Genomic DNA, 27,004 nt, shown 5'->3' on the forward strand with positions numbered 1-27,004 from the left:
ACAAGGAATAAGTCATTATATGTGTTTCTGCTCAGGTTACCAAGATCTTGGCAAAGTAAAAGAGGTATCCATAAGAATGACACTGAAATGCCCAAGAAACTATGTGTACATGTACACACACATACAACATTCACATACACATGTATGTATTGTATTATTATGCAACAAAAAAAATATCATTCTAAGTATCAGTTTCTGTAAAGATTATGACATAAGCTATTGTTACCCATGAAAGTTACCCTGTGTCCAAGAGCCAGGAAACATGTTTCACCCTTTTTCTCTTTACCTTTTCTATTCAACACATATGCTCTGTCAGACATTACACTGGTTTTATACTGAGGACCTGGTTAAAGATGGTTTAATGTCCAATCCCAGTGACTGAGACATTTTCAGTGAAAACAATTCCAGAACTGGGCTGTCACTTGGAAATAAAAATCAATAAAAATGAACATAAATTATTGCCACCACTAACTAAGAACATAACCTATTGTGAGCATTAAGCTATTGATTACTTTGAAGGCATATTTCCTGCTGATGTGGTCATCCACCGACAACATGGAGATGTGAAAGCTGGGCAACAGGATGCTTCCCAGGATGCTATCTTCTTTTTCATCTGCAGCAAAGAAAAGAAGAGTTTAAAATAGCATGAATCAAAGCATGAATCAGTAAGGTTTCATACTGGGTCAGTTCTGCAGGAGATTTGTGGGTTAGACTGGCAACAACTGGTACAAAATATTCTTCTTGTGTTTGTGCTATCTTTGGTTGTTTATTAGGCCGTGTGATTACAATCACATGTCATATGTGCATGGCCCGGACTGATGGGTCATCTCCTCATTGCTGCTGGGATTCTTTCAAGGTCTACAGAGCAAATATTTAAAATGCCAGCATCAATGAGGAGGGAGAGATAATATTTTAAAGAAGGAACACCGCAGGATAGGTAAAGTACACATAAAGTACATGAACTTAGCAAGACAGCAACAGCAAAGCTTCCTTGACGTGAGGTTGAGCTTGTGGTGGGAGTAGAGCCAATCAGTAGTTTTGGTGAATCAGTAACATAATAACCAGTGCCTTCAGTTTTGCTAATTGTGCTTCCTGCTGCATGCTTTGACAGACGAACCACAGGTGGAAGATTTTTAGTGGACTAAAATCCCTTCCATCATTAATCTTTCCCCTGCTGTGAAGAACTAAGATGCAAAGTAAAAGAAACAAGTGAGGGAAATGAAGACAGCTTATGAAAACACCTGAAACACGTAGTGGTTCTTATTTTTTATGAAGACTATAGGAATAAAATGACTGACTCCCTGCTTGGCCAACAAACTGGATTCTGTTCTGATTTTATCAGGGCCAATAGTAACAGTACACACACACACACACACACACACACACACACACACACACACACACACACACACACACAGTCCTTTCCTCTTTCACTGAAACAGCTGCACAAAAGCAGAAAGGATGTGACATATAGACATGAATATATTACAGAATCCTCTAACTGAGACTGAATGATGCCTCATGACAAAAGCCTTTTATCAACAGCTTCTCGTAATAACAAGGTCATCCTGTCACCCCTCTGTGAACTTTACAGCCTCATGTTGCTTTCATGAGATCTTATAGTCTAAAGGCAGTACAGTGTAGACAAAGGCAACTGCAGCAAAACCCCCTACAGAGCCTCCATCCAGCATTGCTGTTTGCGTTAGCTGAGGCCCTGCAGCTCCTCCGGTCTGTCCCTGATGCTGAATTATTGAGATACAGAATACACACCAAGAGCAAGTGAGTGAAAGTCACTGCAGAGAGCCGCTGCAGTTGCTATATACAATGTGAGTGGGTGTTTTTCTTTAACAATGCATTTCAAGGTTATTTCACCAGGCTGCAGCTCCGTCTGGGAGGAGCTCGTCACTGCAATTACTCCCACTTGGAATACTGAGATTAAGGGTCTTTTCCAAATCTCAAAGTCTAAAACAAGGAATGAATCAAGGGTCCGGGGATTTTCTATTTGATCAGTTTAATATTGGTTATTGAAGAACATTACATAGCATACATATACTGTAATGATGCTGGATATCTGTATGTTTGTGTTTTGGTTCCTGTTTAATTAATAGCCTTCCTCCTGAAGATGTGACTTGGTTGTATTGCTTCATTTTGCACTGGTTCAGTTTTATAAATTAAGCCTAGCTTATCTCAGCTGTTAGAATGGTTTTGGCTGTGATTGAGTTTCTCACTCGATAATCATTCGATAATCTTGCCCCGGGCCCCCTGATCATTGGCTTTTTAGGGTATAACACTGAACACGTTGCAGTGTTACAGAATACACTTGAAAAACTGGGATTATTCAGAATAAAGTCCAAGAAGACTCCAGCCCGTGGTTGGGCTATATTCATGTATTTTTGTGTGGAAGAATGTGCTGACAGAATAACTGCATTAATGGACTTGCTGTGTTACTTTACTGTTACCTTAAAACAGGAGCATTTTACATAAATTTAATAAATTGAGATCTGCTTATCAAGTTGTAACTCTGCGCATTGTGATGATTGTGTTCACATGACGTTGAAATCATCCACAAATCACCTCACTCTGGTAATCCCAAAATTATTAGTGTATGTAAACACAAAGAATGCTCTGCCATAGATGAGATTTGCAGTAGCAGGGGCACTTAACATCCTTGCCATACAGAAATGATTAAATCACACAGCTCCAAACTCTGCAGATATATTTCAACCTGAGCCGCAGAAGGTACTTAGAATAAAGTGATAGAGCAAGAAGGAGAAAAATGGAAAAAGAAAAGGTTATTATGGGAAAGCTGAGCATGTCATTGTCCTTCCTGAGGACGCCTCTTCTCTCTCATCTCTGGCTGACAAAGCCAATAAACATCCAATTCCCCCTTAGGTTTGTCATGAAAGCAGCTGCTGATTGCACGCTGGGAGTGGCTAATTTGTCACTTTATGGAGATGGAAAAGCTCTCTCAAGGGTTTAGGAGACATGAATGAAGAACAGCTGAGCTTCTGTGAATGCAAAGTTCTAAATCAGTAGTGTCACTTTATGGGTGCTGCATCAGTGGGTGAAATCAAGGATGACCACTTTAAACTGGCAAAGACACTTGACCTGCTGAACCTTAATTCTGTCTCTTACTCTGATCTTGATTAAGTGATACAAAGAGTATTTTTGATGTCTTATATTGAAGTTGTGTAGATGCCAGTGCTGGTATCACAGAGATAGATACAGGTGTGCTCATAATTATGTAGTCTAAATGACAAGGAAGGATCTCAAAATTTCATCAGGTTTGAAAATGAGTTCTTTGTAGCATCCGTTGATGTGAGACTTGAACTTACTGGGTGTTTCCACACTGCACAGTGCTGAATGCTTAACTGATGGGTAAACGCTCTTCATGTAACTGTCAGGGGCTGGGCAGGTGTGGGGTTCCTACGTGTGTGTGTGTTATTTTTTCAGGTGGAGAGTTTGGTTGGTCTAGGTTCCACCCTGGGGTGGAGCCACTCTTCCTGGGTTGCCTCTGCCTCACCAGTTGTGAATCCATTCATCGTGGCTGTGTTTTTAAGGACCAGCTGGGGCAGCTACTCTCCGCCAATTTGTTACGTCCACACTGGTGGCAACTTGTGTGGTTGTTCCTATGAGGTTGTGTCATTAATTTAGTTCTTCATCAAAAGGCTGCTACCAGCTTTCTGGAAGATCCGTCAGTGTTGTTCCAGCCGGTTTGTCTCCCACGCAGCCCAACGCTCTCAGAGGATTCTCGGATGCAGCTGCTACTCACCTGCCTGCCCACTCTCCACCCAACCACATGCTCTGCTTGCCCACCAATACCTCCTCTGAGCTTCACTCGCCCACACCATCAAATGGCGCCCTTAAGCCTTCCCCACATTCAGTCATAACTCTGCTCATGTTCATAAATAAACCCTTAAAGACTCTCAGTATTGGTCGCAGTCTGCTCTCTGAGTCTGGAAAATGTCAAACCACAGCAGAGATCTGTTAAAGTTAAAATGATCTGCAGAGCGATTTGTTGCCTTTTTAACATTATAAATCCTTTATTCTTAATGCATTATTAAATCATTAATCCTTGAAAACATAACTATAATCTAAGTGCATTTAAAAAAAATTATGATCTGGGCTGATTATAGTTTTTTTGTAATCTGATCAAGTACCCCGATTACACATAATGCATCACTATGCAGTACACCTCATCCTGAAACACAACTGTACAGATGTCTCTGTGTGTGGACAGAAATTATTGGACAACATCTACACTAAAACCTGCAGTGGAATGAAGGCCATTAAGATGCTGTGTGAGGATAGCAATCAAATGTATAAAGTGCCTAAAAACTTAAATAAAGGCCTAGTATGTAAACAGTGAATATGTTCTACTTGCAAAAAGGTGCCGACAAGGTTAACATGGTTGACAAAGGTCTTGAAATTAAACAGCCTTAAAAAGCCTGCACGAAGAGGTGTGTGTTTGCGTGTGTGTGTTTGTGTGCGTGTGTGTGTGGTCCCCTTACCGCGGTAATAGAAGAGGCACATGTCTGACAGAACAAACCACCTCTTCTTCCACAGCTTCATGCCTGTACTGTCCTGTGTGGGTTAAAGGTCATCAGTTAGTCAAAGTGTATCAATTAAACAATACTCTCTCAAAAACGCACATCCCCAGTTTTTCTTTTCTTTCCTTTGATCTCCAGTATCTGCCCTCCACTTCACACCCTCACTGGTTCTTCCTCTGGTTGTTTCTATTTAACAGCTTCCATCGACTCCTCTGAGACAAGTTGCTCTGTTTCATATCTTCATATAGAAGTGGCAAATTTGTCTCTGTGGTGCTTGAGGTGAAGGCCTGTGCATTGTTCTTGATGCTGCTGTTCTAGCTCAGTTTTTTCCCCACTACCCAACAGTTTGGGTCTGCTTCATGCATCGACAATAACAACCTTTCAAGACCATGTGCTCACTTAGGTCTTTAGTACCTTTAGTAATATATCATGTTGGTCATAGGTCCTGAGGTTCAGTGTGTAGAGTATATACCAATGACAGCTCTACAGTCAAAGACCATTTTGGCCAACAGGTCTTTGGGGAGAGTTTGCTGGGGTGGAGTGATTTTTGACTGAGCTGGTGAATGAGTAAGCGCAGGACCTGAGGCTCCAGTTGATGTTACAGCAAGTCTAACTGGGTAGAGTTGCACAATGCTTGATGTGGTTGTCTTCAAGGGAGTATGCCATAGTCAGTGGTCCACTGACCAGCTGAAAAACTAACCCACTGAGGCAAAAATATTGGTCAGCTTGCAGCAAGCAGGTGGAAAAGTAATAAAGAACAAGCTCAGGTGGGTCACATGTAGCTGAGCAGCAGTGAAGCCCTGTAGCAGGAATACAGTAGTCCCATTTCTTTTCTTTCCACAGGCATTCACAAGAATTCAACATTTATTATCACAAACAATTTCACTTCTGTTTTACCTTTACTGTTTCATTTTGTCCTTAATTAATTGCATATATATACATATATATATATATATATATATATATATATATATATATATATATATATATATATATATATATATATATACATATATATATATATATATATATATATATATATATATATATATATATATATATATATATATATATATATATATAGTGCCAAATAACAGATGAAGTAGGAAACATAAAGCCAGTCAGGTTGTACTGACGCATACACACAACCTTTTCAGCTGCAGAACGGACATATCGCTCTTCTTGTTATCACAAAAAGGTAATTGATAACTGTACTCTTTGCCTTTTTTGCCTTTACTGTCTTTATACCCTGAGTAAGTGCAGAATTTGTTCAGTGATCTTGTGGGATGAGAAGAGATGATACTGAAGTCAGTATACTGGATTAAGCTGTTATGGAATTCATACTGTGAAACTTTGCAGTGAGATCAGAAGTTTAGCAGGAACTTAACAACATCAGAAAAACACCAACAACAACCCATCAGCACTGGACAGCATTTTTACTGTGGCTCTCTCTCACAGACATAGTTACCTACATGATTTAGGATAATTGGTACTCCTAACTTTGCTGCAAACAGCAAAGTTTTGTAAAGTATTTCTCAGATGAAGGCAAACCCACAGTGTTTCAGACGTCTCATTTCTTATTGTCCTATGGCATTAATTTGCTTCTGTGTATTTCTGATTTTACGATTTGAATAAATACAGTTTTGCAGAACTGTTCCTCCAATTTTGTTAAAATAATTGTATTTACTCCCACATCTACATATCATTAGAATATTTTGGATGGATGCATTAAAACACATTTTCTGTAATGACTAAATGAAGAAGTGCAGCTTTGAGACTGCCCTCTTCATGCTGCTTTATTGAGACCTGAACAAAGTATTTATGGTGCGATTATGTACGATGACTTTGCAATGTAAAAACTGACATTATTGATTTTTTATTAGGTGAAATAAGCTGAACCACTTAAAAAAGCACCATGCAACATAAAATTCAAAAAACAATATTGCTGAAAAAAAAAAGGGAAAGCAGTAAAAAACTGCATATTTTGTATTAAATGTGGTTCAGCATAAAAACAGACTGAGAAAAAAAATATCACAGACAGACGCAGTCTGCACATCAGATCCAATTCCAGAATTCCTCAAACAAAGACATCCCATAAATTTAGAGATGAATGGCCTTCCTCCTGTACCTGTTTGTAAAGCCAGCTGCTCTTCACCACTGGAGCGTTGGGGTTCCTCTTGATTGAGTTGGACCTCTTGCCAAAGTTGTGGACTTTTTTGGAAGACCTTGAAGGCTGTTGAAACACATTCATAGATGATCAATGTAGAGAATTTGTATATATAAAATGTAAGAAGAAAACATTACAAATATTTAAATGTACATATTTGATAATAATATATAATAATATTCATTTGCAGCCTGAAGTAACTGCACAATTTAAAACTAAAGAACATGAAGATTTCACCATGGAATAAGTCATTAACTACAGATTTATGATTAATTGAGCTGCACAATAAACACTACTGTTTACGGTAACAGGAAGTGATACGATACCGCAGTGACAGCCAACATCAAGCGAGAACGCTGCCAATGGATGCCATAAATTTCAACACTCATGTAGGAGGTGGTATAACTTTGAGATCTATACAATCTGTTCTAAATATAAAGTTGTATATAACCACTAAAATATGCATACTCTGTACTCAAAATTTTAGCTTTGTACACAACAGATCCTCAAAAACATTATTTCTTTATGATTCAAGCTCATCAGGGAATTGCAAGCTAGAGGACCTAAATGCAATATCTGAGTTATGAAGCTTAACTTTAATCTCAGCCAAACTGATTAACTCAGTAACAAATGAAACACCGAAATAAACCAAACATTAACCATTAGGTATCTGTGTTTAACTTCCACTCAGTGGCAAAAGCCAGCGGGGGTTTTGCTCACTCTGGGTCAGCTGGCTATTAAACCAGCGGGAGCGGACATATCCGAAAACTCTGTGCACTTTAGCAATTAAGAAGTATCTCAATAATATATTTGAGGATTACACATCTATATTCTCACCTCAAAACATCGTAAAAGTTCATTTTGTGTCACAGAAAAAGTAATATTGAAAAATTACGGCCCACTCTCCTCCACCATTCCTGCAATAGGCTTCAGCCTGAAATGAATAATGGGATAGGGTGGGCCATGAAGGATACACTCAACCTGTCCTTAAAATCCGGGGAAAACGAGATTGCATTTGTGTGCTGCATTTTGAGGCGCCTTCAAATTAGGACAGCTTTCGTCACCTGGCTGGAACGTAATTTGCCTTAAAATGTCTTGCTGCTTTCACATCCACATGATGTGACCAGCTCAGATCCTCACTGATGTTGATCCCCAGGAACCTGAAGGAGCTGACTCTCTCCACCTCTGTCCCCTCAATGTGAATAGTGGTGTGCCCTCCATCCTGCAGTCTCCTGTAGTCATTGCAGCTCCTTGGTCTTCCTGACCGTGAGCAGCAGGTTGTTGTCCCCACACCACGATGTCAGGGTTCTCACCTCTGCTCCGTAAAGCACACTCGTCTCCATTTGAAATGCAGTGGTGTTTTCTGCAAACTTAATGATGGTGTTGGAGCTATATGTGGACATAGAGTCATTATAACAGTTTTCATATGATTAGGGGTGCCAGCCAGGTATCTCTCCTGACGTGTAAGATTTCTAAACCTCACAAAGGATGCAAAGTATGGAGACTCAACACCCTCTAACATTGAATAAAATAAAAACCCATACAAATGTAGAATGCCCACAATGAATATATTCAACACAGGAAACATACAATCATGTAACACAGATAACGCAGTTCAAGTAATCAGTTCAGCAAAGATCTTCAGTTCATTCAAAAGAAACAAAACCAGAGCAAAATATTCCAGTTCCTGAATGTCTCCCAGTTCATTTCAACAGAAAGCCAAATAAAACAAGTCCACTCTGGGTTTTACCCAGTTCAGTTCATAAACAAGAAAAAAGAAAAAACAAACCAAATCCACTCCAGGTTATATCTCAGTTCAGTTCAAAACAAATGCAAAAAAGGCCAAAACAAAGATTCCACTCCAGGTTTTTATATCCCCAAACAAAACACAGAAGTGCACTTCCGACTTCCTACAGATAGCGTAGATATCCAGTGAGTTTGACCAGCTGGAGACTTGCGACACCAAATATTCTCAGAATATTCTCCACGCCCACTTCGGGTGGGGGGTGAATGAAAATGTCTGGTGAGAGCTCCATACCCTGTAAAAAGGCAGATTTAATATCCATAGAATGAACTTTCCACTTGTTTTGACAGATCACTGCCAAAAGCAGCCTGAGTGACTGATGCACATGTGGGAGAATCTTTCTTATAGTTTCTGTAAGCACGAAGTACCGCAGCAATTTCCTAATGCTGTGAACCTGTTCACCCATATGGCAATAAAAACCTTCTGATTTCTGTAACTCGTGAATGTTGATTTCTTCAAAACCTCTCGACACAAGGCGGGCTTTGGGAATGATACCTTCTGAGGTTTCTTTTAATGTACAGACATAGTCAAAATACATTTTTGACCTTTGTTGATGACCTCTTCATAGACATTATTATTTTTCCAATTCTCAATCTCTTGCTGTTTAGCAGCATCAAAAGAAATGTCTTTAGCAATGAGTACATCAGCATCAGATTCAGTGTGAAGATTATCAACCTGTGACATGTCTACTGCTCGTTTTTGTCCCTCACTGCCATCAAGTTCAAGACTCTGTACGTTGTACCAGTTTTTGTATTGCCCCGTGGCTTTTCCTGCTGTCTAAAACTCTGGCGGTGTGTTTAGTACCATCATCTCTGTTAGTAAATGTCTGACCTGTTTTCAGTTTGACCTCTGTAGGACCCTGAGTATTAGTTGCATCACTCTCTTTTTCAGTATGTGTCTCATTAGTCTGACATTTCTCTCCTCTGTTTCTGTATTGTCAGTAATTTGTTGTTCTCCACTAACACTCATTTCATCATCTGAGCTCTCTGACGCCTCAGTGTGAAACATGTTTTCACTTACTTCATCCTTTTCAGGAACACTGGGCAGGACTGTTTTACTCTCATCCTGTGTATTCATTTTGTTTAGCCTGGACTGATGTACTCGGACAAGAATCCCACCATGTCTCACAAAAACCACAACTCCGTCCTGACCAATAACTTCCACTCTGTTCTATCTGCTCTCTTATAGTACACCTTGTCTCCTGCTCATACTTTTCATCTGCAGGTCTCAGCTGCCTGCGCAAAGCTCTTCTTATTCTGTTTGAACATTCCCCCTCTGTGAAAGCTTTTCTGGAAGCACGTAATGCTGCTAGGTGCTGTCCTACTCTAGTATTTAAGTATCTTCTAGAGCAGGTGGTCAACCAAAACAGAAGGAAGGACTGTGACCAAACACGAGCTGATGTGGACTATAACCATGTACATTGGCCATACTGTTTTTGACCATAAGGGCCCAGTCTAGAGCAGTTTGCCAACCACAACCATTTTCCTTTTTCACCTTCAGGAGCATGTCAGTCAGTGTCATGTTGTGTCTCTCCAACAATCCATTGCTCCAGGGACTGTAGCCCACTGTAGTCTTTGTCTCAACGTTGAATTTTTCTGTCATGTCTCTAACTTCCTCATTATTGAACTCTCCACCGTTGTCAGTGTAGATCCATTTGGGGGCACCATGCACACTTATCCACAAGTGAATGAAGGAGTTGATGATCTCAGAGGATTTCTTGGTCCTCACAACGTTTCCAGCGCTGAAGCGTGTAAAATGGTTGATGATGTGTAGGCTTGTGAAGTTTCAGGAGAACTTTACGCTTCTCTTTTGTAGACATCGCTGCTGTGACGACGAGGATTTCACTTTCATTGTCATTCACTTTTGCATTCTCATCTCTGATATCCACACAATAGTGTCCTGAACTAGTGAACTCAAGTGGAACTTGCTGTTTGAATGTGACAACTGTCATTCTTCATGTCTAAAACAGTTTCTGCCATCTTTAGAGACCTTTTGCTCAGTAATAAGGGAATATCAGCAGAAACCACTTCAATGTGGCACTTTGTTTGCCCGATCTTGGCAGGAAGTTTCACTTTTCTGTTGGAGTGTACCACCTGACCATCTCCAAATCTAAAAGGTCTGCAGCTAGGAGCTTCTGTTTGCAGTAGTTTGTCAATTTAGCTTTGGCTTAGGTCTTTCATACTGTTTCACCACCAACAATATGGGTGCAAGCTGTCATGGACTCAGCAGGTCTCTCTCTCACTCTGGGTCTCCCATTCTCTTCATGTTCACTAACCAATCCCTGTGTTGTAAAGGCGGTCCTCCTGCAGTTCTCAGTTGTTATACACCTGGGCTGGTCCCCGCAGCTGATGATGGTTTAGGTGATCATCTGGCTTACTTGAGTGGAGAAAGACCTACACATGACATTGGGTTGTTATTTACTCTCTAGTATCTTGCTATGACTTCTCAGTAGACATCTAATGGCCCTCTGTTTCTTCTTTGCTCAGGAAACTGGAACCCTTGAGTAAGTGAGCGAGAAGAGCAAAAGAAGAGAGGTCCAATTGTTGTTTTTGAAGAGTATCCTGTAAACCTTTGGAGCAGCCACGGACGGTCCAACCTGCCATCTTTTCCCACTATCACAATTCATTGTCTTGTGCACTGTAAATAAATTTCCAAGTCTGCATTTTGAGTCCTCGCTATTCCTTCAGCCAGGACACAAGCAGTATCAATGATAGCTGATCCGAATGATTCAGTTAGAACGATCTCAGAATCCGTTTCTATCTTTGTGAACAAAGTGAAGTTACATTCCTCCATATTTGCATCTTGTGTCAACTTTACTTCATTTCTTCTATGCGGATAGTCTTTGGCCCAACGGTACGTGCTCTGACAAATCGCGCATTTTGTTTGCTTACCATATCTGTCGAGTGGATTTGTATCCTGCTGTGGCTGCTGTTGTCTGCCTGTGACAAGCCGTTGCGCCTTCTGAATTTGCCCTGTGATTTTTCCTCCGAAAAATAAACAGCATCTTGAGTTTTGGTGCCATTTCTTTCTCTGATGGTTTTTCCCCCGACAATCTGCTTCAATCCCAGCTTCATGGAGGCAAATATCGAATCCGTGCATGCTGTGAGGGCAAGCTGCCTACTTTTCTCCTTGAGACAAGGAGTTTAAACGCTAAAACAACATCAGGCAGCACGATGCTGTTCTTCTTCATCCGATTGTAACATAGCTCAACCATAGATGATAGATGGCCGACTTCATCATCTATGATGAAGTCGGCCATGGACATTGTACTGTCTTTGGATATCGAGCCAAAATAGGAGTATGCTTCATAAGCTCTGTCTTTTTCTTCTCTTAAAAATAACGCATTCAATTTAGCAAACAAGGTTCCCATACTGTCACCTTTGTTCAGATCGTCCGCAGGTATCTCCAATGCAATCTCTCTGGCTCTCCGTTCAAGCCCCAGCGCCACAGCGAGTGCCTGTTTCTTCTTATCCAAATTTATAACAAGTGTCCAAATGCTAACCTCATTTTCCAGCAGTCATATGGCCTAGCTTCATCAAACTTCGGCGGTACTCCCTAATTGGTAACCATCCTGTGCTACAATGCAAACTCCAAAAACACAACATTTATAGTTTTGCAGAGATTTATTCGCCGCCGTTTTTTTTTAACAACAATCTCATATTCATATCCATATTCTCATATTCATTCTCATTAGAATCACCATATCTCAGTCAATTTTTGGAATTTTTCAATAATTCAAAAAGCTTAGTGCTTCTGTGTCTCAGGGGCTTCCATTAAACCAAAATTTTGATGAAAAGAGGACTTAAAAATTTTTGGGTGGGTACCTATCTCCAGGCATATAAATGGTCTGCATTTGATCATGAGTTATTCAAGCTCAGGAGAGCACCCCACCGACACTGTTTGTACAGTACACCCACACCAGTGTTAATTTTGACAGCACATTTTGATTTAGTTTTAGTCATAGTCTTTTGACAAAAATGTAATTTAGTTTTAGTCATAATTTAGTCATCTGAATAGTTTTAGTTTTAGTTTTAGTCTAGTTTTACTGGATGAAATTATCCTAAGAATATAGTCGACTAAATCTACAGTCGATTTAGTTGACTAAAATATAAAGGGTGTAAAATGTAAATGCTTTTTCTTCAGTTCCCTTGAATTAGTCATTATACACACTTACACAAAATTAAACATTTATTAAAAGTTATGCAATATTATAAATAATTTTAACATTAGCGTTTCACCTGCTTCCCACACACCTGATCATTAACACCACCTTACTGAGATAATCCGAGCGTTTTGCAGCAGGACATGCTCTGAAAGGTACAGGGCAGTGTTCAGGACTAAGATTAGGAAAGGCTAATCCACCGCGGTGTGGAGATTTTCTCTAAACACAAACGCTAAACTGGGAAAAACTCTTTACCCTGCATGACATTAAAATGCTTACCTTTGCAAGGAGATCTGGGTGACTGGTTTGGAGATATTGTTTAAGATTTGTGTGTTTTTACCCGAGATAGTCGCCCCACATGGCTTACACATCGTTTTGTTTGTCACGGTATCAAAAGACAAATGTATCCATACATTGGCTCTTCTTTTCTCCCTGCTGACATTGTTTACATAACTTAGTTCTATTGGAAAGAACGACAAATCACAGGCTAGTTTGGTCTTCCCGGGTTTAGAGCAATGAAGACATTACTGTCCCTGTGGAAAGTCATCCAGGTGCTATCCATCCATCCATTCGCTTCCGCTCATCCTATCCAGGGTTGCGGGGGGGCTGGAGCCTATCCCAGCTGTCGAGAGGCAGGGTACACCCTGAACAGGTCGCCAGCCTGTCGCAGGGCCAACACAGAGAGACAAACAACCTTTCACACTCACATTCATGCTCTCATTCACACCTATGGGCAATTAACCTAACCCCAGTAAGTGCATGTCTTTGGAATGTGGGAGGAAACCTATGCAAGCACGGGGAGAACATGCAAACTCCACACAGAGAGGGGGAAAGGCCTGGGCCAAGGTGGAATTGAACCCAGGCCTTCCAGATGGTATTCTAACTGTGAGGCAGCAGTGCTAACCACTGCGCCACCGTGCTGCCCCATCCAGGTGCTATTGACATGAAATTCTCAGCAGATGTTGGTAACAAACCATCCAATCCACACATGCAAAGAAATCAAACTATAGATGTCAATAAATTAAGTTATGTGTAATAGAGAGAAAAAACTTGGAAAAACATCCTCAAAGTTTGCATGTGTTTGGTTGGCTTGTATGCCTTCTGGGAGATGGTGTCATCAGGTTTGTTATACACACTGTCAAAAGCTAGAAGATGGTCCTAAGGATCCAGGGACCACCTGCTTGAACAATGGGCCCCATCCTGATGGTCGTAAAAAGTGTTTTCTTAGGCTTTATTTTCAATTAATTCAAAAATAAATATTTAAACTAAATGTGTTTTCCTTCTAAAAAAATCAGGGTAATATTTATTAAGTTTTCATAGGTGAATTCTGACCAGCCATAATAGTCCATTTCACATTGACCAGTACCTTTTAAATCTGAGCAAACATGCTATGGTTCACAAGTTGCCTGGTGGAAGATGAAGAAACTTTCCTTAACTTTATTTGAAAAGTGTCATGCTGTGGATGCCATTTTTTTCTTTAAACAGAAGGAATATTCCTTCAGCCAAAAACTGAAGCCTGAAATAAGCCTTACTGGCTTATTCTCTAACCCACTATATGTATTATAATACCAGTAATGTGTTAGAGTGCGCTTGGAGTCACTTACTGCAGCAAATACATTTTCTGCTGAAAGTGGAAAAAAGCTGCGAGCTGAAAATTTCTTCCTGTTTAATTTTTCTTCTTGAAAGTAGGTGGTTTTTACTGAAATCATTTGATAAAGTTAGAGCACTGTGTGCCACTCTTTCTGTTGATATAAGTCAGTGTGGCTCACTCAACAGTCTCTTTCTTTCTTTTAAAGATGATTCTTTTGAACCACAATTCCAAAGCAATGACTTTGCTGATTTTCAGGAGTTAATTTCCAGTAAATTTTTATCTATTATTACTTTTGTCAGTTTCCAATTATTTCACTGACCATTGTGGGTTTTTCTTTCTTTAACAGAAGAGTAATTAAGTACTAACCATTCTGTACACAGCCCAGACCAAATGACTCTTGTCTGTAAAAAAAAGGGAATCCCGGCACCTTGCCTGCCTGCCTAGATGCAACAGGCAAGCCACCTGTCGAAACTGGGGTGAAACACAGCAAAACCTCAATTTGCCATGCTCATGTGACATGGGTGTTTTGAACCACACTTCAGAGCAGTATTCGAAACATGTGCACTTTGTAATCTCAACACAGTATTGAAATGTTGGTATTGATTGTCCTATTCCCAACAGAAACCAAAATGATAAACCCAAGAAGTAAGTCAACACTAACATCAAAATGCCTCATACAATGAAGCAGCAGTAGGAACTAAACTGACATTTACAATAACCAAGCATCCAAACCTAAACCCCAAAAACATTATAAATGTCAGGGACCATAACAGTGTGTAGTTTTTAACCTGAGAAAATTAGAGCCTGTCTCAGTTTTTCTGCAATCAATCCACTACTCCTCAGCAGGAGCCCTGTCTTAGACTACCTAAAGCTGTTTTCTCAGAAAAGACTCAGGTCATGGCCACATCGATCAGTTTCATTATGAGGCAGGTTTATAAAGACTGACCCGTGTAGATGAGGTGGAAGTGGTGGTGGCAGTAGTGACTGTGGTGGCTGGGCTGCCGGGGAAGGTGCTGTAATCAGAGCCACCTGTGTAGTTTGAAGCTTCACTCATGGTGCTCATGGGTCGCTCCTTCTTGTCAGTGCTGCTTCCCTGCTCTGACAAAGCCTTGGGAGCTGGTCTGCCACATGGTGAGAGGCATAGAGAGACAAAAAGAGAGGAAATCAGACATTTCATCTTTATAGAAAAATATACAATACAGGAAGAGCTTTGACCTGTGACCACTGGTGTCACAAATTACACACATCCCTGCCTACACTCGATGTGACTACCATTGCAGGCATTAGGGCCACATATTTTTCCTCTTTGAACTGTGCTCCACCAACACACTGGTCTGGTTACAAGCTACCTGCTGACAAGATCTCTTACCAAAGCTGGCAACAGGAGAGGTCCCAGAGGAGGTATTAGGGCAGTTTTTGGACATGCAAACCCACTTAGGAGAATAAATAGGCCAATTTTTTGCAGAAACAGCTACTGTGTCTATATTATTGTGTATCTGTTCTCCGGAGTGTGTGCCAAGTACAGCAATGTTTAGAATTGTAAGAAAGACAGAGGATAAGTGTGACTTAAAGCTCAATGTAACTGCATTTGTAGAGACACTGGTTTATCTCCTCTCAACTGATTGTGTGCAGATGCTACACTGGTCCATTGTGGTGAACAGAGAGGAGAGCACAAAAGCAAATCAATTTACTAGTCAATCTACGTCACTAACCTCACCTATGGTTAAGAGCTTTGGGTAATGACCAAAAGAATGAGATACAAGACGATACAAGCAGTGGAAATGAGCTTCTTCCGAAGGGTGGCTGGCCTCTCCCTTAGAGATAAGGAGAAGAATGCAGTCATTTGAGAGGGGCTCAGATTAGGGCTGTGAAATTAACTGAATTTTGAGTTTGATTGTGGCTCCAAACAATCAAACAAACACTGTAATTGACAAAAAATGGTTATTATTAAAATGATTTTGTCACATTATGCTCTGCAAGTATACTCTTAGCCCTGATTTATGCTGCAGCGCTGAGTCTTTGCAGGGCCTACAACACATCCTACATAAGCGGCCAGCCATGTTACTGGCACTTAGGCTTGTGCAGGTGCTGTCAGGTAACTGCTGTGGCAGGCAGGTAGAGAACCTGGCAGTCACTAAAATGTGAGCAAATTTATTTGGTTTAAATAACGTGGCCTTATTTCTTCTTGGTATTATTGGTTGTGATAACTGGCATTACCTTTCTATTTATTTATCATTTGTGTTTAATTTATAAGGTATTTATTTATATTTTTTTTATATTTTATTTATTCTGGCCCCTGGATGGACGGATGGGTAAGTTTGTTCAGGCTGATGTGAACCTGTGCTACAGAGATGACAGAAAACCTGCTAATCTAAGAGACACAATCTGTCTCCACAAAAATCCATGATTGGAGCCAGCAAATCAACCAACACTCCATCTCACCAAGCAGACCCAATCATCACTCTCTTAATGACACACTCAGGTTTTTAGAACCATTAAAAAGGGGGATGAGAATGAGGAAAGGATGAGTGGCTTGAATGAACATAAGCAGAGGGAGAAGATGAGGGGAGGAAAGCAGAGAAAGAAAGTGAGAGTGTGAGAAGGGAAGGGCAGGGGGAGTGTTGGTGGCATGCATCACAGCTATTATTCTCTCAGTGTCACCTCTGATAGATGCCTCTACGTCCAAACCAATTTAAATGGCCTGCCAACTTGGCCTGAAAAATTGATCCAGCTCAAAGTTTTGTGCCCCCAGTAGAGAAAAAGGACAATCGTTACTGTGAGAAAAAGAAAGCTAAAGGTTCCTGAGAGCTATCACAGTGACCGCTTTGTCTTTGCTCCCAAGGTCAGCAGAGTACAAACAAAGCATATCAACAAAACTTTGTTTTCACAAAGGAAGAGTTTTCATTCTGACCAATGTCTTTTCCAAAGTCTAATCTTCTTTTTCTTGCAGTTCAATTTGTGGTCTGTGGGTCAGTACTGTTAATGGCACACCACACACAGATGTTAATGGCTCCTGAGCAGTTTGAGTGAGTGCACCAAGTGGGTTGTGCCCATTAAATACTTGCCAAATCTTCTCTGCCAATTCCAAAAAGCTTATTCTGCTACTGACTCTTGTTTTGAGCTTGTAATACTCCAGATGCTGACAATCAGGCTTGTCATCTTTGGAGGCAATCTCAATGCAGAGGTGATGAAGATGAGATTCTTGAAATAAATTGGCTTTCTAGTGGTATAAGATTTATTGCCAAGATGCATTGTTACAACAAATAATCGACTAAACACAAATTTCCTTACTTTTAGGGTAGCTTAGGGTCATTTCTCTACATACATCATCATCTAAATATGCCTATTTCAGACCAACATGTGAAATAAACACTATGAAACTGTTCCCAGATGCTCTCTGCTAGTGTGGTCACTGTGAGTCCTTTCAAGGAACCCAGTCAGAAATTAGGTCACTAGTTGTGACCGTGGTGAACAAGAATATAAAGAAAAAAGCTTGGTTTGCTTTGTAACATGTCATTAGCTTGTGATAAGTTGATTTTTTTAAAATCCAAATCTAATTAAAAAAAAAAAAGTGCTACCATAGTAAATAATCAAGTAACTGACCACAAAGCCTGAAAATGAAAATTCTGAAACAAAAGTAAAATAAATTTATAAAATTCCAGTTGCATCTATCATCTATGGTATGGTATTTGTGAGCTGTGGAGAGGAATCAATAACATCTCTGGATATAACAAAAAGAAATGACAGCCACTTATGGGCAGATTTGACTCTGCGGTCACACCCTCTTTCACTATGCTTTGAGGAGGCTGCTGGCCCTGATGGTGTGTCCAAGGACTGTGCTGACCAACTGTGTCAAACTCTCCACAGGATCTTTAACCTGAGTCTACTGTTGGGGCGGTTCTGCCACTGTGGAAGACATCCTGTATGGTACCAGTACCAAAGATAAAGTGTCCAGCTGAACTAAATGACTACAGACCAGTGGCCCTTACATCACACATCATGAAGACCTTGGAACGGCTGATACTACACCTGCTGAGACTTGAGGTCAAAGACAAACTTGATCCCCTGCAGTTTGCATACAAACAGTAAATGATGCTGAATATAGGGCTCTCATTAAAGCCTTCAGCAACTGGAGTCACAAAAACCACCTCATACTAAACACCTCTAAGACAAAGAAAGGATAGTAGACTTTTAAAGATTAAGGCGGCCTCAACAGCCTGTTTGTGGCGTGAACATAGAGGTAGTAGTGAAATATAAATATGTAGGTTTACACCTGAATAACAAAGTAGACTGGTCCCTGAATACAAACAGACTATACAAAAAGGGGCAGAGCATGTCTTTTTTGTTAAGAAAACTAAGATCTCACATTTGCAGGAAAATGCTGAAGATGTTCTATCAGTCTGTGGTTACACGTGTGCTTTTCTATGCTGCAGTCTGCTGTGGTGGCATCATCAGAAACAAGGATGCAAGGAGACTGGGCAAACTAGTGAGGAAGGCTGGCTCTGTAACTGGAGCCAGACTGTACAGACTGGGAGAGGTGGTGGAGAAATGCTCACTAAAGACATTAGAAACCATCCTGAACAACTCTGATCACTCACTAAAGAACATCTTTGTGGAACAAAAACATCAGTACTGGAAGACTGATACAGAACACCATTCGTACCCACAGCCATCAGGCTTATTAATTCTCACACAAAGAGCAGATGAGCTGTCAGACACATGAATTTCAATCTGGGATCAAAAAAGTTACTTTTATTCTCTATTCTATCAAAATTTCAATTGGCCCAAATGATAACATATGAAGCAAGAATGGAAACATTATGCTTGCTTTTTGGTAAACAGTAAATTATCCTTGTCTTTCCACATTTGTGTGTGTGTGTGTGTGTGTTGACAAAGTGCAATATTATGATGCACAGCAAATATTCTGATTATTGTCAAGCTGTGGTTTCTAATCTACTGTACAAAGTGTGTGAGTTGCTGAAATGGGTGCTTCAGAAAAAGGTCTCAAATACCTTTGGTCTCTGGAGCTTGAAAAAAGGCGACTGGACTTCTTTTTGTTTCTTGAAAGAAACAAAAAGAAGTCCAGCAGTAACATACTGTGATATAGTACGTCAGCAGGCTCTCAATGGATGAGTGGTAGAAGGTCAGCAGCAGGTTTGAGTCCAAGTTGTTCTTCCTGAGGACCCTCAGGAAGTGAAGTTGCTGCTGAGCCTTCTTGATAACAGCTGTGATGTTATCTGACCAAGAGAGATCAGCAGAGATGAGGACACCAAGACGAGATGATACCTATGCAACAAGTCCAGTCACTACTAAATAATCCACAGTCAGCTGTTAGTGGGATTATAACAAAGTGTAAGTGATTGGGAACAACAACAGCCCAGCCATGAAGTGGTAGGCCACATAAAATCACAGAGTGGGGTCAGAGGATGCTGAGGGTCATAGTGCACAGAGGTCACCAACTTTCTGCAGAGTCAATCACTACAGACCTCCAACCTTCATGTGGCCTTCAGATCAGCTCAAGAACAGTGTGTAGAGAGCTTCATGAATGGGTTTCCATGGCAGCTGCATCCAAGCCTTACATCACCAAGCTTAATGCAGAGTGTCGGATGCAGTGGTGTAAAGCACGCCGCCACTGGACTCTAGAGCAGTGGAGACGTGTTCTCTGGAGGGATGAATCACACTTCTCCATCTGCCAATCTGATGGAGGAGTCTGGGTTTGGTGGTTGCCAGGGGAACGGTACCTGTCTGACTGTATTGTGCCAAGTGTAAAGTTTGGTGGCGGGGGGGGTTATGGTGTGGGGGTGTTTTTCAGGAGTTGGGCTTGGCTCCTTAGTTCCAGTGAAAGGAACTCTTAATGCTTCAGCATACCAAGACATTTGGGACAATCTGATGCTCCAACTGTGTGGGAACAGTTTGGGGATGGCCCCTTCCTCTTCCAACATGACTGCACACCAGTGCACAAAGCAGCTCCATAAAGACATGGATGAGCCAGTTTGGTGTGGAACAGCTTGACTGGCCTGAACAGAGTCCTGACCTCAGCCTGATAGAACACCTTTGGGATGAATTAGAGTGGAGACTGTGAGCCAGGCCTTCTCTCCAACATCAGTGTCTGACCTCACTGATGTGCTTCTGGAAGAATGGTCAGAAATTCCCATAAACACTCCTAAACCTGTGGAAAGCCTTCTGCAAAGGGTGGGCCCACATCATATTAAACCCTCTGGATTAAGAATTAAGAAGATTAAGAAAAAAAATTTTTTTTAAAGATTGGGATGTTACTCAGGTTCATATGTGTGTGAAGGCAGACGAGTGAATACTTTTGGCAGTATGGTGTAGTTAATGTTTGAAAGAGGCAGAAAAGGGAAGAAAACTAATTCTGAAACAGATAACTGAAGCTCTGAAAGAAAGATGCAGCTGGAGATAAAACTACAAGAGGTATGCTGGCATTTTGGAGAGCAGTGGAAATGCTAGCTGTTAACTTAAAGTAGATGGAGAGGGATTACTTTTTGTGTTAGCATAGTTGACTTTAACCAATAAGACTATAATGAAATCAAAGGAACACAAGTGCTTGCTTTTGTCATATGGAGAGTCACATGAGAAGATTAAGAAGGTGATCTAGAGCTTTTTCCAATTCCCTGTACATCCCCTCACGGCCATTCTGATAATTTCAGCATCTCCCTCCAGGTATTCACGTTTGTGAGTTGACACAACCCACAAGGATCGTGACTGGCCTGTTCAGCACGGTCGATTCCTCCTGTGCATTTCTGGCTACCTTGTCACTGCAGTTTTTGAACAATCATCATCTCAATATAATGAATGATAATCACAGCATCAATATAAGGACTCTCAATCATCAAAATGCCATTTGCTTTGGGATTCTCCATGATGAAGGAGATGGCAAGTCACCCCTGAACCTGATCACCTCGTTACCCCTACGAGCTGCTCTGAGTTTTCAGTGTGCCAGTGGAGAGGAACGTGCCCTTTTCTTTCATCAGTCACCTGAGCTGGCCTCTGTGAAAGCACTGAACAACTGAACGTCTCTGTTTGATTCAGGAGCACTTTAGAACTGAGCCTGGTTTGATGCTGGCTGAGTACAAACCAGAGGAAAGTTAAACATAAGAAATTCCAAACTCTTAAACATCAAATAAAGTGACAAATAAAGAGACTTTTTCCTGCATTATCAGGCAACCCTAACTTAACCCTATAACAAGGGAGCAGCATAAAGTAGCTTTAATCAGTTAAATAAGGAAACTTTGTTTGTGGTGTTTACACTTGTTTATGAAGCTGCGTGAAATACACACTATTGTTTTATGATAACCTTATTCACCCCTGCACTATGTGTGGGCGATAGGGAACATACAGTCATTACAGTCTGATTCTATGATACATTATATTATGACACACCATTCATTCCATTTGGTGCTCAATTAAACTGTCAAATGTACAAATTTATGACTGTGGGATTTGTATGAAATATGTGTATACACCATGTAGGTGATGGTACTCACAGTGCCCACAGTTTCATCTAAGAGGAGACACATACATATGCTGCGATCATTACAGTATGATTTTAAATAAAGTAGCACCCTGTGGCTCCTGTGCTCAGTGTGTCTCTGTCCTCACATTTCAGTATTCTTCAAATGCTGAGTGAGTCAGCAACTGCCTGAATTAACCAATATGAAGAAAGTATTTATAAAACCTCTATGAACACACTCACAAATAACTGTTTGTAGATGCAAACATGTGTAAACACTTACAAAAATAGTTTTTTAATCATTTATTTAGACTTTCTAAATACCACAAACCATCAACAGCTCCTAAATATCTTGTTTGTACTTGATGTACTTAAAAAAAATACTTAACAATTTCTAAATAAAGTACAAAAATGCTAAACATGTTAAACATGAACATATAAGGCAAAACTAAATATTTTATATCCATGTTTATAAATGACATACTAAGCAGGAATAATGCTTTATAACTGAGTACTAATGGTTAATAGTGTGTCATTATTATGAAGCATTACCCAGTTGAGGTTATTCAAGAGAAAATTTTCAGGGATCAATAAACAGCAGTTGGTTTGACAAATGTTCATTAGGTTGAAAAGCACTGAGCACAGCCTAAACTGTGCGGTCACTGTCACACAAAGGACTTAATGTCTCCCACAGAATTACATTATAGCAATGCAAACGTTTTAAAAATGAATGAATATATATCACAAAGTGATATTCAGCTGCCTCTCCAATAACCTTCTCATCCCATGGATGGACTTCAAACACTATCTTGGACTGCAGCTGGTAACAGAGCTGCTTGGTGAGCCTCAGAACAGGAATATCAATCCTCTACCAGCTCTGAGTTTGGTTAGAGTGGCCATCCAGCCTGCACTGGATCTCCAGGGCACAAGACATACTATTGCTGCCTTCTGCAGTCCAAGAGGATGGAGTTAGAATCCCTCTGACTGTGAGACGAGAAACACGAGACAGCTGATGACAAAAGCAACCCGAGCAGCCGGTCAGTAAGCAAACACTGGACTGTAAGACGCAGAGCGAGCTGTTAGAGGTGACCAAACTTTCAAAATTAGAGCAAGGCGAGTGTCCAATCCACTGCACTGTTGTCTCAGACCAATGAAAAAAATCAAAACCATACCTGTCCACCCCATCCGAGGAAATCTATGTGTGGAAAACACTGGAGCTACTGTGAGACCTGCCTCCTCATTGGACATTCATGGCCAAGAAACAATGTTCAGAGCTGGATCAAAACATTTAGATGATAAAGGAATGAATGTTGTGCTTTTTGCTACTCATATTAACACTGATATCTCATCTGGCTGATTAAGTGAGCAAATTACCGTTTTTAACAACCTATTCTGCATGCAGCAACTCCAAGGATTTAGTCAGCAACAGCAGCAGCAACAGTTTTTAAAGCAACAAGGCTGATAGAGAAGCTGAAGCCAAAGCAGCTCTTCTGCTGATATGAGGAGTTATTACCTGGTGAGAGCCTCTAGAGGTTTGTCAGGGTGAACAAGTTTTCCATAACTCACACTATGAACAGAACAAGGGAGGGAGAGAAAATGACAGAATCTTATTAAATGAAAATGGTGACTCAAAAATTAAACCCACTCATGCTAATGACAGAAGTAACACTGAAGGTAAACAGGAACATTTCATGGTTACAAACAAACAAACAAACAAACCTTTGTTCTCCAGAACTCCAGATTACTGGTCCCTCCCTGAAGGCAATCTGATTATTAATTTAAACCCATCAGCTTTTCCTGTCATGACTTTGATCAGTCCATCAGCGTGCAATCGTTCAGAGCCTCCTATTAGCTCCAACACACCCCTAATTCTTTCAGTCTTTCTGTTATAATCTTCCATTGTTTTCTCATCCTGCCTTTTATGTAGTTTATACGATGAAACAAGTGAACACATCCAAGAAGAATCAGTTAATAATGAAGTACAGATGCAGGCAGAGGAAGCAAGAAAAAGGGTCAGAGCGGAGCTTTTCTCAAACTCAGCTGCTAAACTTGTTAGGATGAGGAAAGTGGGAGACCATTAGCAAAACCTCAGGGAGACGATGCTAAATATACCACACAACAGGAGAAGTGAGAAGAAAACGAGCGGCACTGAAAAAAGCACAATTGCAGAGGTGTAGGTACATCCTAATGAGATAAGAGGAGGGAAACAATACTCAGGGGACTAAAAGCAACATTGAGGATGTGGGTTTTTAGGAATCTCTTAATTTAAACTTCTCCCCATTGACTGACGTCTGAATATGTGAAGTGCACTACCTCCTATTAAACATTCTTCTGCAGAGCAGGAGAACAAATCAAATGGGATTGATGATATAGAGATGGGATTGCAAGAATTTTTTAAGGAGTGAGAAACAAAGAAGAAGAAGACAATGAATACCTCACCTCCATCCATTTTTGTCCTCCTGGAAATCATTTTTTAAAAGAAAGATCCCTGCTGATAAATCATAAATATCCCCATACTGGCTGAGAACAGAACACTGCTGGTGATTTGTTTTGGTCAGAGCACATGTAATGTGTCCATAATCAAAGATAAGAAGCAGTCACCATCTTGAACGCTCATGTGACCCTTGTTGTTGTCAGCATGCAGCAGATGGCAGAGTCACATGGAAGTGCATGCTTGTGTTGTTGTGGCCTGCTGCATTTGGTGTACCTGGAACTGCAGACATTATAGGTCATGTCACATCCCCTCCCCTCCCCAACTGCTAATGATTTCCACTTCAACCCAATCTAACAAAGCAGAATGGTGTCAAAAACTGATAAAATTCCAAGTGCAGTTACACTGAGGAGCCTCAAAGAGACTTCAGGCCACTGCCATCAATCCTGAGCTGGAACCATGTGAAGCTCGTGTTTTAGATCCTGTGCCACTGTCCTTGATCTCCCTGGTTCATGTGATCCACATAATCTACCCGTCTTTTTGTTGGTCATCCTGCCACACACAGTGGGACAGATGGGGTATGTACACTGTCTGCACCCCAGCATGCCATGGAAACGGCTATGACAAACAGATCGTGTAGACAGAGAATGGTAAATGTTCTTGTTTCTACCTTTCTACCTGAGCACTCAAAGCACTTTATACAACATGTCTCAATCACCCATTCACACAAGCACTATTTTTCTATGCCTAGGTGCCTTCTATAAAAATTCACACTCCAATGGATGCATTGGGAGCAACTCGGGGTTCAGTATCCTTCCCAAGGATATGGCATACAGACTGCAGCAGCAGGGATCGAACCGCCAACCTTACAATTAGTAGATGACCTGCTCTACCTCTGAGCCACAGCCATCCACAGACAGACAGCAGCCCGAAATCACACTCACAATGGCCAGTTCCCCCCTGGCCTGGTTCTTCAAGAACTCCAATTATCTTCAAGTCCTGTACTTACGACTACCATGGTCACATACACAGATCTCTTTGTTTTGGTTGTGCGTGTACAACAACATGGCGGCAACTTTGCTTTGCGATTCCCAAGCTCTATACAATGATACAACCATTTAAAACACTTTCATGACTGTGCAGGTTTCACACCATCATATCAGCAATTTATTTGGACTGAACTTAACAGGAGGAACATTTCACTTTCACCTTCATCAGGGCGGAACGAGGTGGAGGTCTCATTAGCAGTTGAACACTTTCTCACCTCCACTCTGTTCAACAAGGTTAAAAATAAAAACCACACACACACACACACACACACACACACACACACACACACACACACACACACACACACACACACACACACACACACACACACACACACAGTTCTCCTTAATTGGGAAGGTAGAAGAAAAGAGTGTGTGTGTGTTGCACATTTTGGAGCTGAGATGAGAAGGAAAAACATGAGCGTGTAATTGCAGATTTTGAGGTGCTCCATCCCTAAATTTCATTTTACCCAGTTTTTTATTGAAACCTTCCAGTTTGTCCGTTGGAGTGTAGAAATTAGTTTCTTTATAAGAGCTGTTGATGTGGCCAGCAGAATGGATCCCATTTCAGGGCTGATATAGTGAGATTGTGGCAGTTGGCCATTTTTCCAGCAGACAGAGAAAAGATTCAAAGATATTTTTGGTTTGTGAGCCTGAAGCATATCTGCCAGAAACAGCCTAAACAAGAAGCACTCTGAGCACAAACCTCCAGTATTTCCTTTTAAGTGAATGGAATTATATTTTGTATATATTCATTTTGTTTTCTTTGTTCTTTCTAAACTTACTTCAAGAAGTTTGTAGTGCAGTAAAAATCAGATGAGGGCAGCATGACACATGTTTACTCTGATTACACAAATCAGAGTAAACGTGTGTCAGTCTGTATCCTCTTAAATCATTCCCTATATGCCTGCATGTTGCAATACAAACAATGGCAGTAAGAGTTCAATAACAGCATTATTATCACTTTGACCTTCAGATCAATCTACTGACCCTGAAGGAGAGGTCAGAGGCAACATGATATTTTAAATCTTTATACTGTGTGTTGACAATAAACACCACACCTGTAAGAATGATAGGGTCTAAGTTAGAAGGCTTTTTGTCCATTTTGGATCAATAAATCATTAATCTGACCTTGAAGATTTTGGTGATGTGAGCCAGATTTTAATGCATTGTAAACATGCAACACACACACACACACACTCACACACACACACACACACACACACACACACACACACACACACACACACACACACACACACACACACACACACACACACACACACGCTACCAAAAGCATGAGCTCCTTGGTGGAGATAAAGATGGTGAGACACAGACAGAGGAGGGAAGGGAAAGAAAATAAGGAACGTGGATTATTTGACATGCAACAGATGAAAGTAAAGGTTATAAAGATGGAAGGCCAGAAAAAATACAGAGATCAGTGCAGTCACTGATTCACACACAGCAGAATCCAGCACGTCTGAATCCAGAACAGGAGCCAGTAGCGGTCTTTCTCATTACTTGGGTCATTTCTATTGGTGCACTGTAATCATATATACTCATTTACATTTTTGAGCATTTTAATATAGCATAAATTCATGATGTTTAGTCTTTTTCACTAGCTGAGGGACAGAAACACCCCTGATGTGTTGTGTCCCTCTCTACAATCAGTCAGTAATACACATTTAGCACAAGAAGGGAAGGTCTAACAAAGAAGCAGACAGACGGGTGATCTACAGCTGCACCGTGGAACAGCGCACCTCAAACCATCCACAGGAT

At 40.7% G+C, this 27,004-nt stretch overlaps 1 protein-coding gene across 4 annotated transcripts in view; it reads right to left on the bottom strand.

Annotated features, from left to right (window-relative positions):
- The window catches only part of LOC115773249 (pleckstrin homology domain-containing family A member 5-like), a 242,653-nt gene that overhangs the window by 65,350 nt on the left and 150,299 nt on the right, over positions 1-27,004 (bottom strand). For 3 of the 4 annotated variants that reach the window (XM_030719832.1, XM_030719831.1, XM_030719830.1), the window contains exons 5-9: positions 23,259-23,312; positions 15,221-15,395; positions 6,679-6,783; positions 4,512-4,584; positions 513-613 (exon numbers count right to left, since the gene is read on the bottom strand). In XM_030719832.1, coding sequence (XP_030575692.1) covers positions 513-613; positions 4,512-4,584; positions 6,679-6,783; positions 15,221-15,395; positions 23,259-23,312 — 508 coding nt within the window. Of the gene's footprint in view, positions 1-512; positions 614-4,511; positions 4,585-6,678; positions 6,784-15,220; positions 15,396-19,458; positions 19,512-23,258; positions 23,313-27,004 lie in introns of those variants that run through there. The other variant, XM_030719833.1, reaches the window with a different exon arrangement.

Source organism: Archocentrus centrarchus, chromosome 23 (genome assembly GCF_007364275.1).
Source record: "Archocentrus centrarchus isolate MPI-CPG fArcCen1 chromosome 23, fArcCen1, whole genome shotgun sequence".
NCBI lineage: Eukaryota > Metazoa > Chordata > Actinopteri > Cichliformes > Cichlidae > Archocentrus > Archocentrus centrarchus.